Source organism: Pichia membranifaciens, assembly GCF_001661235.1.
Source record: "Pichia membranifaciens NRRL Y-2026 unplaced genomic scaffold PICMEscaffold_5, whole genome shotgun sequence".
In the NCBI taxonomy this organism is placed as follows: domain Eukaryota; kingdom Fungi; phylum Ascomycota; class Pichiomycetes; order Pichiales; family Pichiaceae; genus Pichia; species Pichia membranifaciens.
Window position 1 is genome coordinate 870,706 of NW_017566986.1, and position 16,440 is coordinate 887,145.

At 40.6% G+C, this 16,440-nt stretch overlaps 6 protein-coding genes across 6 annotated transcripts; 2 read left to right on the forward strand and 4 right to left on the reverse strand.

Annotated features, from left to right (window-relative positions):
• Positions 1 to 9: 9 nt before the first annotated feature.
• On the forward strand, positions 10 to 4,797 carry PICMEDRAFT_74027 (hypothetical protein; the record flags this gene model as incomplete). The annotated part of the gene is made up of 1 exon (XM_019164653.1): positions 10 to 4,797. One exon carries the CDS (start codon positions 10 to 12, stop codon positions 4,795 to 4,797), a length of 4,788 nt encoding a protein of 1,595 aa, XP_019016369.1.
• Positions 4,589 to 7,278, reverse strand: PICMEDRAFT_17746 (hypothetical protein). The gene has a single exon (XM_019161720.1). It carries the CDS (start codon positions 7,074 to 7,076, stop codon positions 4,881 to 4,883), a length of 2,196 nt encoding a protein of 731 aa, XP_019016370.1. The 5' UTR covers positions 7,077 to 7,278; the 3' UTR covers positions 4,589 to 4,880.
• On the reverse strand, positions 7,244 to 9,491 carry PICMEDRAFT_168710 (hypothetical protein). The gene has a single exon (XM_019161375.1). It carries the CDS (start codon positions 9,325 to 9,327, stop codon positions 7,411 to 7,413), a length of 1,917 nt encoding a protein of 638 aa, XP_019016371.1. The 5' UTR covers positions 9,328 to 9,491; the 3' UTR covers positions 7,244 to 7,410.
• Positions 9,492 to 9,579: 88 nt separating this feature from the next.
• PICMEDRAFT_74030 (hypothetical protein) lies at positions 9,580 to 11,145 on the forward strand (the record flags this gene model as incomplete). The annotated part of the gene is made up of 1 exon (XM_019164654.1): positions 9,580 to 11,145. One exon carries the CDS (start codon positions 9,580 to 9,582, stop codon positions 11,143 to 11,145), a length of 1,566 nt encoding a protein of 521 aa, XP_019016372.1.
• A 122-nt stretch (positions 11,146 to 11,267) lies between these two features.
• Positions 11,268 to 14,123, reverse strand: PICMEDRAFT_74031 (hypothetical protein; the record flags this gene model as incomplete). Its single annotated transcript, XM_019164655.1, has 1 exon — positions 11,268 to 14,123. The coding sequence occupies one exon, from the start codon at positions 14,121 to 14,123 to the stop codon at positions 11,268 to 11,270; it is 2,856 nt and encodes a 951-aa protein (XP_019016373.1).
• Positions 14,124 to 14,702: 579 nt separating this feature from the next.
• On the reverse strand, positions 14,703 to 16,109 carry PICMEDRAFT_74032 (hypothetical protein; the record flags this gene model as incomplete). The annotated part of the gene is made up of 1 exon (XM_019164656.1): positions 14,703 to 16,109. The coding sequence occupies one exon, from the start codon at positions 16,107 to 16,109 to the stop codon at positions 14,703 to 14,705; it is 1,407 nt and encodes a 468-aa protein (XP_019016374.1).
• Positions 16,110 to 16,440: the final 331 nt, after the last annotated feature.

Consider the following 16,440-nt stretch of genomic DNA (forward strand, 5'->3'; position numbering starts at 1 on the left):
CAGCACGCAATGTCTCCCGTAAAGAAAGACGAAGACACATCCTCTGATCTCACATTTGACGGAGGGTGTGCACTTCTGACTGCAATGCCATCTGGCATTGCAGATGAAAAGGAGCAGTTGCAGGTGTTTTTCTCATCACATAAGGCAGCTTTTGTGTCCGGGAAATTACCCTATGCAAAAGAAAGTGGCTCCAGTACCCAGCTTACGGCTGCCGGGGCAGGTGAATACAGTGAACAGGTTGGATTCATATCCGAAAAACTCGACCTCGACTCGAGCAAAGTAGCACAGTTGGTTGACATATTTGCCAAGAGAATCAGAAACTGTCCCAACTACAACAATAAAAACGTGCAGCTTTTCACCGCAACAGATACAGCATGGTCCTCCTCCAACAATGACTCGTTGACATATTTTGTTTCCATGATCTTGCAGCAACAGATAATATATTACAAGCTGTCTTCTCAGATTTTGAGAAAGCAGCACATCAATTCGGCATCAGATATCAGAACCGACATCCAGAAAAACGGGCACAATATCATTGACAACTTGATGGCCGATATTGAGGCCCTCAATGAACTACAGAATAAACTCCTGGTATCATCTGAACTTGATCTATTGATTTCCAACAACCTCATTGCACTACTACTGGAACTCTTGAATTATTTTGTTTACACAATACTTCAATCCCAAAAAGGATTCAAAAACACCTCCGTGTTGAAATGGTTTGAACTAATGGAGAAAACAAGCTTCCTATCTTCTTTTGCAATCCTATCGATAAATTCCACAGATGAGACCAAATCCACAGTGGAAACTCTCGCCACCATTATAACACTGCTTTTCCTAGATTTGGACTTCAACTTTGGCTCTCTTGAAGATCAATCGACTTTCATGAGCAGTCCAGATAGTCTTAACGAGATTACAAAACGCTTGTTGAGTACAAAGGCAAACCCTATTGTCTTATACGCCTGGTCCATTATATTACACAGACAACACATTATCCTAGAAATGCATAAAGGTGAATTAAGGGCCCAGGACTATGAGAGATCCCTTTCCTCAGGTGCACTAAAGAACTTAGAAACAATGTATTTGAGCTTTGCAGGAGAAGCTGCACAATTGAACGTGTGTAATGCACTAACCACATGCAACGAGCTGATTTCATACGATCCATTTTTGTCTAGTATCTTTGGATCATTTGTTATTGCATTTACTCCATATATTGAGCCAACTGATGATATAATAAAAACAATTTCAGCAATTCTTCGAAAATCTTCCAACGACGTTGTGGCCAAATTTTTCGACAGCTCATTCACAGATGAGATGTTGATTCTTCTAAAGGCTAAAATGCCTCTCTCCCTCAACTCGTATTTAGAGTTAATTTCGATTAATTCAAATCTTGCGGTGGAAGAGCTAAGAGCAATGCCAACGTTCATGACTTACGTCAATTCTGCAGATTTCTTGTCCAAGTATAGTATTGATGACCAACAGCCAGAACTAGTTAAACTGACAGCAGATTTTAATATCCAGTTACCTTTTGAACCCAATGATGAACTCTCTTTATTGATGAGAAAGGATACAAAGGCTCAAGTTTTATCGAAGGTAAATGGAAAAGAAGAAACATTAGTTCTTTTCTTGTATGATTATAATGGATGGTCTCTTCTTGGTAGGATAATGAAAAACTTGTCAGTAAGGTTGTGTATTGACCAAACAGAAAAAAACAATACACGCAAAACTTTGTTCAAAGTGTTAGCTAGAGTTTTCATGAACATAGATGAAGCAGTCATTGGACTAATATTGAATTCTATGAACTCTTTTGTTGAGGATCAAGATGTGATTGATATATCATTTAGAATCTTTGATCAAGCAATAATGCTCAAAGATACAGAATTACTTGCAAATTGTCTCACTTTCTTCAACATCTTATCAGAAAAAGGGTATGCTTATCGTATTTGGTCATTCCTTTACAAATCAAATTTATTTGGCTCCAGGCCTAATGGGAATTTGGTCTACGACGTGTTGGATAAAATAGAGACTACATCAGGCTCCTACGAATTCATTACTTCGCTTCTGATACTAGGGAACACTCTGTCAAAGTCTTCGCTGACTATAAATGAAAATGTCAACATCAACTTGAAATCTCAAGTGATTGAATATTTTACTACCCTTGCCATACAAATTTTTGAGAACTTTTCTGTTTGGAAATATCAGACTGATTATGAAAAATACCAAATCGGAATTAATATTATCTCTTTTCTCAAGCAAATCGTTCAAGTTAAAATCAGTGTTGCCAATAACACTAATAACTCTGTGTTTGAGGTGTTCGAACCAAGCCTGAAGAAAATTGTGAACTCCTTCTTGGTAGGGGATATAAATGATTTAAGAGCTGTTTCTCCATTGTTGCTGACAATTGAACAGCTTTCAAATCCAAAAATGAAACTTTTGACTACTTCCAGATCCGGGCTGATGGCGCATCGCTGGATTTCAGAGTGTTTCGAGTTTTCTACCCAAATAGTACAACTCCGTTCCTTGTCTAGAGCAAACTTACCATCTAATTTGGAGAGAGAGCTTTATTCAAATCTAATCAATTTAATCAATGTCTACTTATTCAACACTAGCTTTAGGAAACAGATTCTTAATCTATTGACGAAATTAATACAGTCTAATTGGAATGATAAACCACCGTCAGTGCTTACCCATTTAAGAACGACACACTCTATTATTTTGTTGAACTGCTTATATGAGGATATATCAACTCCTACTTCCAATAGTGATTTGAAAGTTGCTTTACTAAATTTTTTGGCTTCGACAATGGAGAATAACCAAAAAGGTTTATCGTTATTTTTGATAACTGGTACAATCCTTCCAGACGCTAAGTCAGTTGTTTCCGAAGGAAAATACTCTCTTTTCCGTTTATTGCGTTCATTAGTTGCAAATATCACAGATTATACAGGTAAATTAACATATCATTTACTCAAATCAATGTTATTGTGTTTAAGTATATGGCATGGCTCATGCTCAGATAATGATGATATGACATTTGTTGAAAAACTTTTAGATATCATCAAAAATAATACTATCGCTGAGTCTGCTGAACCAAATGTGTGGAAAGTTGAAATCATTGCAAAGACAGTGGAAATTATCTCCTTGTACTTATTTGTATCCCGAGGGAAGTGCAAAAAGTGTGAAAGTAAAATTTTCAATTTGCTAAACTCCTCGGATTTCTTACATTCGCTGGAGGCTAAGTTCAAGATCAAGTTGAGAGATGAACAAAGTATCAAACTGATCAGTGAAAAGTTCTCCAAATTTTCCAATGGGAAATTTCAGTTGGGCCAATTTCTTCATATTGAGCAATCTAAAGACGGTGATGGGATAGGTAACGCTGTTTACGATTTCAACTTACTTGATTTAATATTTGATAATAAAGACGATTGGGCTCAGGTGAAAAGACAAGTAGAAAATATAAGTTTAGACATCCAAATTATTGACTCCCAAATACATTTAGCCAAAGCCTACGGTGGACTAGTGACATGCTTCTGTAATATAAGCCCTAAGGAAATCTCTACGGAATATTGTCTTCTTGCCTCATCACTTCTCAAAATTAATTATGAGGATGGCATACCTTTTCAGCTTTATGATGAAATTTACAAAGGTCGAATTGAGTTGGCTTTTTTGATTGTTCTCACTATTTCACAATCTAAAAAGTCTATAAAAGATTCAACTTTGATAGCCATACTAACCTCGTGTTTGGATCTTTTGGAATCACGAGAGGTTAATCTATCTCAGGGATTGGCTAGCTTGAAAATTGATTACTACAAACCTTTACTAAGAATTCTACTAATCTGTGTCTCGATGATAAAGACTCCTGAATTTGTTTCGGAATATTCCTCTACATTGCTAGAACTGTTCAGAAATATCATTTGTGAGTCAATAAATACTCTGTTTAACGGCATCAGAAGTTCAGCTTTGTCGGTACCTGTCTCGGAGTTTGGCGATTCACCTTTGATTATGAAGCAAATTGATGACATTTTGAACATTCTCTCTCTCACTCAAGAATATTTCAAATTGAAATTGAACGATGATTTAGAATCCGAACTATCAAATATAGTGATACAGACAGGGGCATACAGAGCGATTGCACACATGTTCTCCTCATCTCACTTAATTAAAATCAATAATGAAGAAGTTTTTACAGATTACTCTCTTTCCTTTATCTACGAATTTGTGCAAAGGAAAGCCATTGCTGCTAGACTTTTAGACAATGGGATCTTCCACTTGATAACTGAGTCTCCTGTTGGCCTGATAATACAAAAAGGCCATATTTCACCATATTCTAGTAACTCCACTATAGGTAGACTTCACAGATTGTGGACTGAAAGAATTCTACCAATTGTTCTATTGTTAGTATCCCATTTTGGGAATAGTATTACATTTTCCCTTTCTCAATTTGCACTTACTTTTAAAAATCAATTCAAGTACACAATTCAAACTTGGTTGGAAACGGACAGTCTTTTGAGTGCATCCATCATTGAAGAAACTGAGCAAATTATTCTCTTTGCCAAATTACTCAACAGTTTGGATTGTTACAGTTTTGTGGGCTCGGAATTGGGTAAACCTTTAGAAGAAGTCCATTTGGTTCCTGGACTAGACACTCCTCAGGAAAGAAAAGTGTTTGTTAATGCATTGACTTACCTGCTATCACACCCAAAATACTTGGCTCTGAAGGTGAGAACTGTTGAAGGCGGTATCACGGTCAACCAGCTCGCTGACGCACTCAAATCTTTGAAAGACTCTTTGTTAATGTAACAAAATTTACTGGGTTCTTGATGAATCATATGCTATTTAGAAAAGTATACATGTATAATAAATGCTGATATGAAACTAGGGTTTCATGGACCAGGTAGACCGTGACAAGAGAAGTCCAGTGTTTTATTGGCTTCTTCTATTACTCCATTCTTCACTTTTTTGATAACTCTCCATTTCTCCTTGTCATACTCACCGTAGTATCCGCTTGGGACTGATGCGTTTGATGTGGTTGACTTGTCAGTTCCGCTCATGCCACTTACCCCGCTAAACACCCTCTGACTTTTAACTATGTTTTGAATAATGTAGTCGTCAACTATATGTGTAAAATAGTTCTTCTTATCAGATGGAGATTCATTTTCTGCATTACCGAGCACTCTTACACATCCTTCTCCAGGAGATAAGTTCAAGTCGTACCCAATGCCTGTTGGGTAATAACTTTCTACATCAAGCATAGAGACGTTGGTATTAGGACGAATTGGAGAGGATAAGGAGATTTTTCTGCTTCCAGTTTTAGAATTTAATGATTTGCTGGAGAGTTTCTTTCCAGGTGATTTTCTTATGGAATTTGCTATATGCAAATCCAACTCAAATTCATTAGAAGTAATAGGAGAAGGGGGCCTCGTTTGTTTAGGTGTACGAGGTGTTAATTGTATACTGTCTCTGAAATCTTTGAATTTCTTTAGTGGACTATGAGATCGTGATTTTGACATTGGAATTGCGGACAAGGAACTTGATTTTTGGTGGGCAAAATTGAGAGAGCTGGAATTTGTTCTGCTTTTTTGATTCAAGGGTTTCAAACCCATTATTTTTGAAACAGAATCACCTCTATTGAGCTGAGAGCTGTGACGTGAGGCAAGTTTCAAATTGGGTAGAGATTGTTGCATTTGAATTTTAGCATGATGAGATCCATTTTCTTTTATTTCTCTATTGAGCTCCTCGAGAAGGCAGTTATTGTACTCACTATTGTTTGAATGGGTGTCCAATGCTTCATTTTCAGCATTGAAATTCTCTGAGAATGACATTGAAGACCCGAAGTGATTTATATCGGAGGCTCTTTGTGGTAAATGTATGTTATCAGTAACAAAGTCGTTGTTTTGCAAAAACAACTTTGATTTTTCGTTCCAAGTTTGTAGAGAAATATTATGCAATGTTTTCCCGTTTGAAGTAAGCTTGGTAGCGAGATTACTTCCGTAGATTGGCTCTGATATGTTCAATGCCTGGATATTTTTGTCTTCGTCAACATTTTTAACTAGAGCTGGTCGCTCTAAAATGAAATTGTAGTTAGGGTGATGGGATTTGTATGGACTTGTCAGTGAGCCATCTTGGGGGAATTGATAGTGGGGGCTTTTGACAAGAACAGATTCCATGGATTCTTCGAGATCTTCTTCCGTTATGTGATTTGATAAGTTAGTCATCATTGGAGTGGAAGGGATATCTTGGATATAATTATTTTGCACTAATATTTGTGATTGTTTGAATGAGGCACCTGTCAAAGGTTTCTGTTCAAATAACATATTTGGAGTTGAGTTATGGAGATCTGAGGTTTCAATTGTTTCAGAAGTACTTGGTAATTTGAACAATTCAGCGTACTTCAGATTTAACCTCTCCTGACTTCGATAATCAAATCCAGGTTCATTAATTCTGCTTTCACTAGCTTTTGCTGAATTATCTTTATAATCATTTAAATTGTTGTTCCCTTGCTTTGAAACTAATGTTTGTAAGGAGTCTTTGATTTTGACGACATTGAATTTTGATGAGGCAATTGAGTCTGAAAGTACTGATCCAAATTTGGTTGACTCTTTATCTGCGACTTCTATGTTTGCTTCCAGGTCTTGCACATTGGGTATTTCCTTTCTGTTGGTTTCTGTCACTGAACTATCAAGAAAGGCGCTTATGTAAATGACAAATTTGAACAGGAGAGACACCGTAAACAAGGTAATGAAGCATACCTTCAGCTGTCGCAGATAAAGGCTCTTAGTTGTCACACTCTCAAGGATTATATTATCTATCCAGTATATTCCTATTGCTGTGGATGCGGCGGCACAAAATGCGTTAAGTGCTTGTATAATGAATGAGAGGTAGTTTGCTGAAGGGAAGAAGGGAATGAGATATATAGTGGAAAGAATGGCACTGAGCCATTCAAATATTGTGAAGATAATCAAGGCAATGTCTGTTTTTGCCTGCTTGTCCAATAGTACTACTCCGAGTGCACCAGTTGCGTACATCAGAGTGGTTACAACCAGCCAGGCTGCGTTCATTGAATATGATAGATCACGCATACTAATGAAACATCACCTTGTCTGACCGTTGTGATCTGTCCGAAACTACAAGGGACGATAAGAACCTGCCTAAACATCAACAAAAAGTTTAACTTAGACTAAAAATCTCCGTAAACTTCGGGATCTATCATATTTGGAGGAGATTCCAGTTTGCTAGCACTTCCTCCTCCTGAATTTTCATGTTTATCATTTTCCGTTTTAGGATATTTTGCCATCAATAGTACTTCTGCATTAGGTAATGGCCATCATGGAAAACTTGTGTTTTTCTTTGACGGAAAGCTTACATGGAAGACGTCGTCAAAACAATGTCTTGTCTATAGACAGCATTACACAGTTATAGCACGTCTAGGATGCGGACCTCTTTCTCTCCTGGAAACACAGTTTTACATCTCCTAAAGCAATGTTTCACGTTCTCAGGGACCATCAACCGTATGTCGCTGAGAAACAGGTTCGCTCCATTGTAAGAGAACCGGACGCGGTCGTCGACATAGAACGTCAAGTGGTAACCATACTGCCTTTTGTAGGCGTATCTTCTCCAGCAGATCCCAATTGTTTCGTATTTGCTGCTGTTCAAGCTGAGCTTCTCGCTAACTAGCAAGTGGAGTATAACTCTCCAAACCTGCTTGGCACTCGCAAGGGGAATTACAAATACGTACTCTCCATAGGTTTTCACCTTGTGCTTGCCATGAAATATTGGTATTTCTTCATCCTTGAGAATGTAAAGCTGCTGGTTTTTGTCATGGATGTAGTAGTCCAATAATGTGTCGTAACTCTTTTGGAGTTTTATGATTTGAGAGTATTCGGAGAGCACAGTGAATACGCTGAACTTTCTATGCGATTTTTTGGTTTTATCCACTACATCAATCCAGAGTTTCCAGATTTTACTAGGCTCTAAATTATAATTTTTGGCTTGAATCTGAATTAAGCCACGGACATCTAGGGCGTCCATGCACTGATCTAGCTCCAACAATGGATTCACCTGGCTGCATATATTGTTGTTGTTGTCATGCACAGCAGCTTGTGTGTGCGCCTCAATGAGTTCCTGAAAGCGCATCGATTTCACTGACAAGGCGGACGATCTTTTCATACTGTCAACGTCAAATTCTGTGTTGAGAGTTTTTATCTCACTATTGTCGTTATAGATGAAAAAATGCGGTTCACTGCTCATGGTCAAGTTAGTTTCATCGTTTCTTATCGACAGCGCATTACCCTTGTGTAGGCAACTAGAGTCAAAAAACGACTTTGAATACGGGAAGTACAGCATCTTTTCAATATTGTTGCTTTGGATTTTTTCTCTGGTGTTAATACGATTTACCTTTTCCAATTTAGTGTTATCAGAACCGTTTAGAAACAAGTAAATCTCACTTTCTAATTTTGTATCTCTCTTTGTTTCGACATGGTCTGGACACCGTTTGGCAATAACGGTTGCGGTTTGGTACTTAGGCATTCTCCAATTAGTCAATAAAGTCTCGTCTGCAAAGTAAGAAGAAGCATTTGAAAGATCGAGGGTACTAGGTGCTGTGGAAGGTCTGGACCTTATTGAGAACAGAGAAAACCTTCTTGAGAGTGATCTTCTGGGCGATTTGCTTTTCTGGATTTTGATGCTGTCGACATTTACTGGAGTTAATACAGATTCTGCGGTCGCTGGTGAAATTGGTGATTCCTTATGCTGAGGCAAAAATGCGTTTTCTTGATTATTAATAAAACTCTCAAGGTTATCAACTGATACATTAGATTGTAGATGCAGCATGGGTTTGGAAGTATCGTAAAGGTTATCAAACGTGTTTCTGGATGAAACGTTTCTTACCGGGCTGTTAGAAAAGCTGAAAGCATCGTTGTCCATTTCTATATGAGTGTCTTTCTCTTTCGTGTTTTCAGCGTCGTTGTTATCGGAAACTTCACCCTTGTCTTCTGTAGTTGGCTTTGCTTTGTTCCGCCAAGAGAGGCTTCTAAAAAGTTCTCTAAACCTGCCTCTAGTTCCAGACTTACGACTACTTCCTACAGACTCATCCTTGTCAATATGCAATATATTCATTACGGTATTTTCATCTACAACAGGAGAAACTACTGGGGACGAAACGTCAGAATTAATGCTCCCACTATCGATTGTAATGACATCACTATCCTCATGGTCGATGTGTTGTCTATAGAACATTTGTGATGTGAGTTCTATATATGTTAGAAGCACTAATTGGCTGCTCTCTACCTTCACAAAACCAAGAATTGACTTTGTGTACGTTTTCTTTTCCATTCGAACTCCTCCCTTAACACTTTCCCGGTTTCCCCTTTACCCCATCCAAGATAAAGAAGGAATTTTGGTTAGCGCGTCATGATTTCCTGTTGTGTCATGATACACAAAAAATTTTATTTTTTTTTCTCATTGAAATTTTCATGATCTTGAACATCAAAGGAGAAGCTTTATCAGTCGGACATCTATTGACAAGGTCGAAATAGCCGTGGCGACTCGTGAGTGAAAACCGTAAGGTATACATTAGCAATTAACATGCAAAGTAAAAATTCGACGGTTCCGAAAGGGGACGACCGGTCGGGGAAGAAAAACTTCATTTCTAACAAGAAGAGATCGAAGCAGATAAAACAAATGGAAGAAGACTTTGAAGAGGCTCGGGAAACTGCTGAAAAGGCTGAAATATTGCTTACTGAAGAGCAAGGTTTTGTTGAAGCTGAAGGCATGGAAAGGACATGGAAATTCAAACAAGATGATATAGTGAAAAATGTCGATATAGCGACTGCCAGCAAAAGATTCGAGCTTAAGTTGAATGATTATGGACCTTATACCATTGACTACACAAGAAACGGACGTGACCTTCTTATTGGTGGTAAGAAAGGACATGTTGCCTCGTTTGATTGGCGTCTAGGTAAGTTGCATACCGAATTGCATTTGGGTGAAACAGTCAACGCAGTCAAATACTTGCAAAATAACCAGATGTTTGCAGTGGCACAGAAAAAATACGTTTTCATTTATGATCATGAAGGTACAGAAATTCACAAACTCTCGCAGCATATTGACCCTACTTTACTTGAATTCCTACCGTATCATTATCTATTGGTATCAGCAGGAAAGTCTGGATGGATTAGATACCACGATATCTCTACAGGAGAACTAGTGTCACAACTACGTACAAAGTTAGGACCAACAGTATCGATGAGACAGAATCCATGGAATGCTGTGATCCATGCTGGGCATTCAAATGGTCAAATAACACTGTGGTCTCCGAGTATGAGTACTGCGCTTGTAAAACTCCAAGCGTGTAACGGACCAGTTCGTTCATTGGCTGTCAATCGAGATGGTAGATACATGGTCGCTTTAGGTGCTGATAAAACTATGAAGATTTGGGATATTCGTAAATTCGAAGAATTGGATAGCTACTACACTCCAACGCAAGCCAACACAGTTGACATTTCCGATACTGGGTTGGTATCTGTCGGCTGGGGCCCACATGTCACTGTGTGGAAAGATTGTTTCAAGTCTCGCCAAAAGGATCCTTACATGAGCCACTTGATTGCTGGATCGCAAGTACAGACGACAAGGTTTGTACCTTTTGAAGATGTGCTTGGTGTTGGCCATAATAAAGGGTTCTCTTCATTGATAGTGCCTGGGTCTGGTGAATCCAACTTTGATGCTTTAGAGATTAACCCTTACGAAACTGGTAAGATGAGAAGAGAAGGTGAGGTCAGAATGTTGATGAACAAATTGAAGCCTGATATGATATCCTTGGATCCAAACAGTGTCGGTACCGTCGACCGCAGAAAGCCACAAGAAAGACTGTCAGCTAGGGAGGCTAGCGAAAAGGCGGCCAAGGAGAAGGAGGAAGAGAAGTCTTCAGAGAACTTCGAGAGATATATTAGACCTGAAACGGCCCCAAGAAGCTCCGCCCTTCGTAAATTCAAAAAGAAGCAAAGAAAGAACATGATCACTGAGCGTTCTATGCGTATAGAAAAAGCCTTGGAGAAAGAGAAGGAATTGAGACGTCAAAAGGAAGAATCTGAGAACGGTGTTCAACAAAAGAATGATGACGTCCTCGAAAGTGCCTTTGACAGATTCAAGTAGGCTAATTCATTATTTCTCATGGACCTTACTGCCATGCAAGCAATTAAGAACTTGCTAGCAATGGTGATTTGTATAATAAACTAGATTTTGTATTACAAAAGTTAAAATCATCTATAAAACAATTATTCTGATTCTAACCCTTCGAAGTTATCCAACTCAGGACTTATAGTAAATGGAAGAGGCACAGGAGCTTCCGATATGTTCATCTCCCTCAAAGTCTTGATCTTGTCGAAAGGCTTCGTTGGCTCATTGTCTTTAAGAACAACGACTCCACAAATCGATCTAAACTTTTTCAAAGGAGTGAATCTTGAGTTTTTGGCAAATGTAACATACTTCATTTGAGCCGGTAGAACTCTTGTCATATTATCAATTTCATACGGTTCCTTGGCATATAAAGATTGGAATTGATTATCCTGCAATTCTTCGTTCTCTACCCCTGTATGTGCTTCTGGTGATTTGTCCTCATCCTTTCTGTCTTCCATTTCATCAACATCCATCTTGTCTTCCTTGGATTTTTCTTTCTTGGCTGCTCTGTTTCTAGCTCTATGAGTCGTCGAAAGAACAGCTGTGGCTACCTTTTCTGCCTGTTTTGCGACTTGAACTTCAACCTTTGGAGGATATCCAAAAACATCTTCCTTACAATGGCAATTTATCTTCATCTTTGGAATTTTCAAGTTTTCAGTTATACCTACCACTGAAGTTGGGGTAAATGAAAGAGATAAGAAATGTGAAAGAGGATGCCAGTACCAATATTGCGTGAAAATTGTCAAACCGACAATGGCTTTCATATTCAATGTGTTAGTCTGTGTATTTTCTAGTTGTATCGTAGTGTTTCTTCCACCTGCATCAAGTATTCCTTGCGCTAATGTCGCACCGAATCTCGCTAAAGATTCCTCATGTTTGTTACTCACAATTGAAGCAAGTTTCTCTCTGAAATCCTTCACCTTTGGGTGTGTCTTTTCGTTCTGTTGAATCAAAATCATAGATTTTGCCAAGGTAGCACCTTGCCTAACGAAATCAACAGCATCTGTAGAAAGCGGATCCAAAACGTCCAAAGCACTCTTAAGACCGGTTCCTGAACATGAGATACCCAATGCCATAGCAGAACCATAACGAACGTATGGATTATGAGATTGGGCGAGTAATTCGACAATGGTTGGAACTTTAGTGTATTCACGCAATAAGACGAAACCTAAGCACATGACAGCAACTCTTCTAACGCTGTCGGAGGAGTCAGAGACCGCTACATGCAACAACTTCTTGATGGCAGATCTGTTGGAAGTACCACAGTAAGCAAGACCAATTGTGAAGCATGCACCATAACGTAAAATAGAGTTTTTGTGGTCTAACATTTTCTTGATGTAAGGCTCGGCTTTATTTTCCTTTCCATAGCTGATTAAAGCCATACCAACAGCCAAGCTTCTGATGATCGTCTCATGCTGTGTTTCCTGTGCATAGGTAAACATGTCGCTCAAAGCTTCTTCGTTACCGGTACCCAACATAACTAAACCCATTGCTAGAGCGGCGGCTTGGCCAGAGATTGCTGAGTCAGAATAAAGGACGACATTCAGCTCATTGTAAAGATCCAAGTCTGCAAGTCCCATTGCCGAAACACCAATACCTAAGCAAGCACCATGGAGGATGATATCGTTATCTTTATTCTCAACACTATTAGAGTTCAGTTCAATAGTGTCACGCAAGTAGTCCAAGATCTGGCCATGTTGGCCAGCAAACACTAGGCCCAAACCAAACAAAGAGCCACCATTTGTGTGAGCATTAGAGGTACTTCCTGGGAGATAAGGTTCAAGGACTGCACGGCCTTGAGATAGGTTACCCTTGTGGATGACACCAAATGCGGCGGTTGCAGAAAACTTCGACCAGTGATTAGCCTTTCCTAACCATTCCAAGTTCGATCTAAAAAAGGAATCATCGGTAGTACCTGAATGTATAAATGCGTTCGCAAAGGTGATTGCGGAATGGTACAACGAGTTTCTTCCATCTAAGGCCTTCTTGCTTGCATTCAGGATGGAAATATCAACATTACGATGTTCAGAGAGAAAAGTAATATCTAAATCACAAGTTGGCACACCGGATAAAATTCTCTTCAATCTGATGGTTTTTGAATTTGTTTGATCAATTTCCGAATCGGCCTCAATGAATTTAGATGTTGAGGTTAGCAATTCTTGGGATGCAATTCCAACCAAATCGAAGGCAATCTGATAAGCCATTGAAACGTTGTCATCAGAGGAAAGTAGCTTCTTGAGAACCCGGTGAGCAAACACTGAATCGCTCAATTGCACTATGATTTTTGTAACAAGGAAATAGTCTGGATTGTCAAAGCTTAGCAAAATGGTAATCAAGCCATTCAAAGTTTCAGTCTTGAAGTTGACGTCGTTGATCACAGTGGTGGAACACGTCAAAACGTAGCCAATTAAACCCATTATGTTATCAGTGGAAACTTTGTTTTTGATCTGGGTGTCGATGATATTCTTTACTATGTCAAGACGGTAGCTCTCGAGGGAAATACCAAGGGCCAACTTGATTTCATTATCGTTGACACATTTGGTGAGCATCTGCTCGAATATGGATGTCAATTGTCTGTCTATAACGACAGAATCATCAGCATACTTTGACTGGGATAGGCTGATATACGATTCAATGCACTTCGACACAATTGTTTCCACATACTCGGAAGATTCATTGGTATTGAACGCCTTCCCTGCCAACAAGGAGTACTTGACCGCAGAGTCGTAGTCACCCAAGTTGTAGTAAACCTTAGATGCCAAAAGGGCGGCAAGTTCCCTGTGGCTAAAATGGCTGTCTTCAAACAACTGCTCAATGTCTGCAATTCTGTTGGCGATTTCGGACCATAGCTGGTCGACTTGTTTGTCCAGAGATTGGAGTGCATACACCTTCAAGGAAGGGTCGTGCTCATCCAGCAAGGATAAATATGGGGCTGCCGAGGTTATGACGGACATTGCTGCAGTATGCTGTGCTTTATCACTTCAATGGGACAGTGGCACGGAAGATGAGCAGGAGAAATCGGGACACAGATCAACTCTAGGTGACTAGGCAAATGTATGCAGGTTCATCATCATCCTCTTTTGCCACCCTCCCCCGTCTCAACTTCCAGAGCGGATTTTGGTGATGGCGGATCGGATGCGGAGGGCGCGATTCAGGGGAGCGAGTTGCCTTTCTGAGTTTTGACGCTGCTATCTACGACGTCGCTAGAAAAGTACTTCCTTGTTATTTTTTACGACGTTTTTAAAGTTTCAAAATATTATTAACGGTGGAACATTGTGTTGAAAGTGGACCACCCATGCTAAAAGGTTTATAATTATAAAGGAAGAGAGAAAAAAAGGGAGTTCAAAAACTAGAGAGAAATAAAGTTGAAAAGTTTCAGAAAAGCATAAAAAAATCATAGTACATGTGGGTGTATGTAGTCTGTAATCTGCAACTGTGGCTGCAACAGCTGCCGCTGTAGTGGTTATTTTATATAGAACGGGCTTGGATAGGATAGTTGAATATTGTATTGCTGGAAAACGCGGTCGGAGCAATCAGTATAGTAATCTTGTGGAAATGTTAAAAGCGGTTGCTTCTAACTCGGCAGACAAGTTCTTGATGTCGTCTGAATTGACACCAGAGACGTCTGCCATCAAGTAGGCGATGTCACCTCTGGAGTCTGAGAACTGCTTTTCGATGTTGTAGTCGGACAAGATCTGGTTGACGGTTTTCAAAACACCTGGAACGTTTTGATGGATATACAATATTCTGCAGGCGTTTTCTTGGTCAAGGTCCAAAGCTCTCAAGGAAACTTCTGGGAAGTTGACAGCGCCAATGGAGGCACCCTCGTTCAAGTACTTGGTTAAGACTGTGCCGACCTCGATACCAATGGCAGATTGGGCCTCTTCAGTGGAACCACCTATGTGAGGAGTCAAAATGACGTTTTTCAGAGTCTTCAGTTCGTCGATGAATGGGAGAAGCTCGTGGCCATTGAAGTAAGGGCCGTTGGCTCTTGGCTCCTTTGGATACACGTCGATACACGCACCTGCAAGCTTGCCGATTCTGAGGGCCTCGATGAGGGCAGGAAGATCGACGACGGTACCTCTGGAGTTGTTGATCAAGTAGGCGCCGTCCCTCATCTCGGCCAACTGAGGGGTGGAAATCATTTGCTTGGTTTCAGCGGTCTCTGGGACGTGGAGAGTGACAAAGTCAGAGCTATTCAGTAACTCTTGGAGCGAGCCGACCTGCTTGGAGTTACCCAAGGACATAATCATGAGAGTGTCGTAGTAGAGCACATTCATACCCAAAGACTCGGCCAAGACGGACAACTGGGAACCGATGTGGCCATAACCGACGATACCCAAGGTCTTGCCTCTGACTTCCCAGCATCTGGCGGACTTCTTGTTCCAGGTGCCGTTGTGCAACTCCATGTTTCTGTCGCCCAACTCTCTGGACAAGGCGATGATCTCGGCGATGGTCAACTCTGCGACGGATCTCGAGTTCGAGAAAGGTGAGTTGAACACCGCGATACCGTTCTTGGCTGCGTACTCCAAGTCGACCTGGTTGGTTCCGATACAGAAACAGCCGATGACGACTAGGTTCTTGGCGTGCTTGAGAACGTTGGCGGTCAATCTCGTCTTCGATCTGATACCGATGGCGTGGACGTCTTTGATCTTCTCGATCAACTCCTCCTCCGGAAGAGAGGTCTTGAGGAACTCGACCTGGTAGCCCTGCTGGCCAAAGATGTCCAACGCGGTCTGGTTGACGTTTTCCAGAAGCAAGATCTTCACATCACCCGTGGAGAAAGGCTTCAAGGTCTTGGCACGTCTGCCGCCCGCGAGTCTGTGCTGCTCGAAGTACGACGCGGTTGGAGAGGTGGAAACCGTGTTGTTGTTCTTTGGTGACAGGCCCGTTCTTTCGAACGCCTGTGTCAAGTTGGAGATAGGCTGTGGAATGGACATTATGACGTATTTCGGTCTCTGTTGGATGCTGAATGCGATGCGATGCGCTCTGTCACTCTTCTTTTGGGCTGCGACGACTTGTAAGCGAAAGCGACACGGTACGGGGCGCAGAAGGGGAGATGTGGGTGTGTTTTAAGTACTACAGGCCCCCCACAACGCAGCACGCAACGTGCCCAAGTCAGCCAGGACACCACTGCAGAATCTCCGTGAGTGCTGAAAAATTGGCCTTTACACGAGCGACAATGGTCCTCACCCGCTATCAATCAGTCATGCGCCGGCGAGAGTGCCGGGAAATGAGTAATAGCGGTGCCGCCACGTCACGTGCGATTGC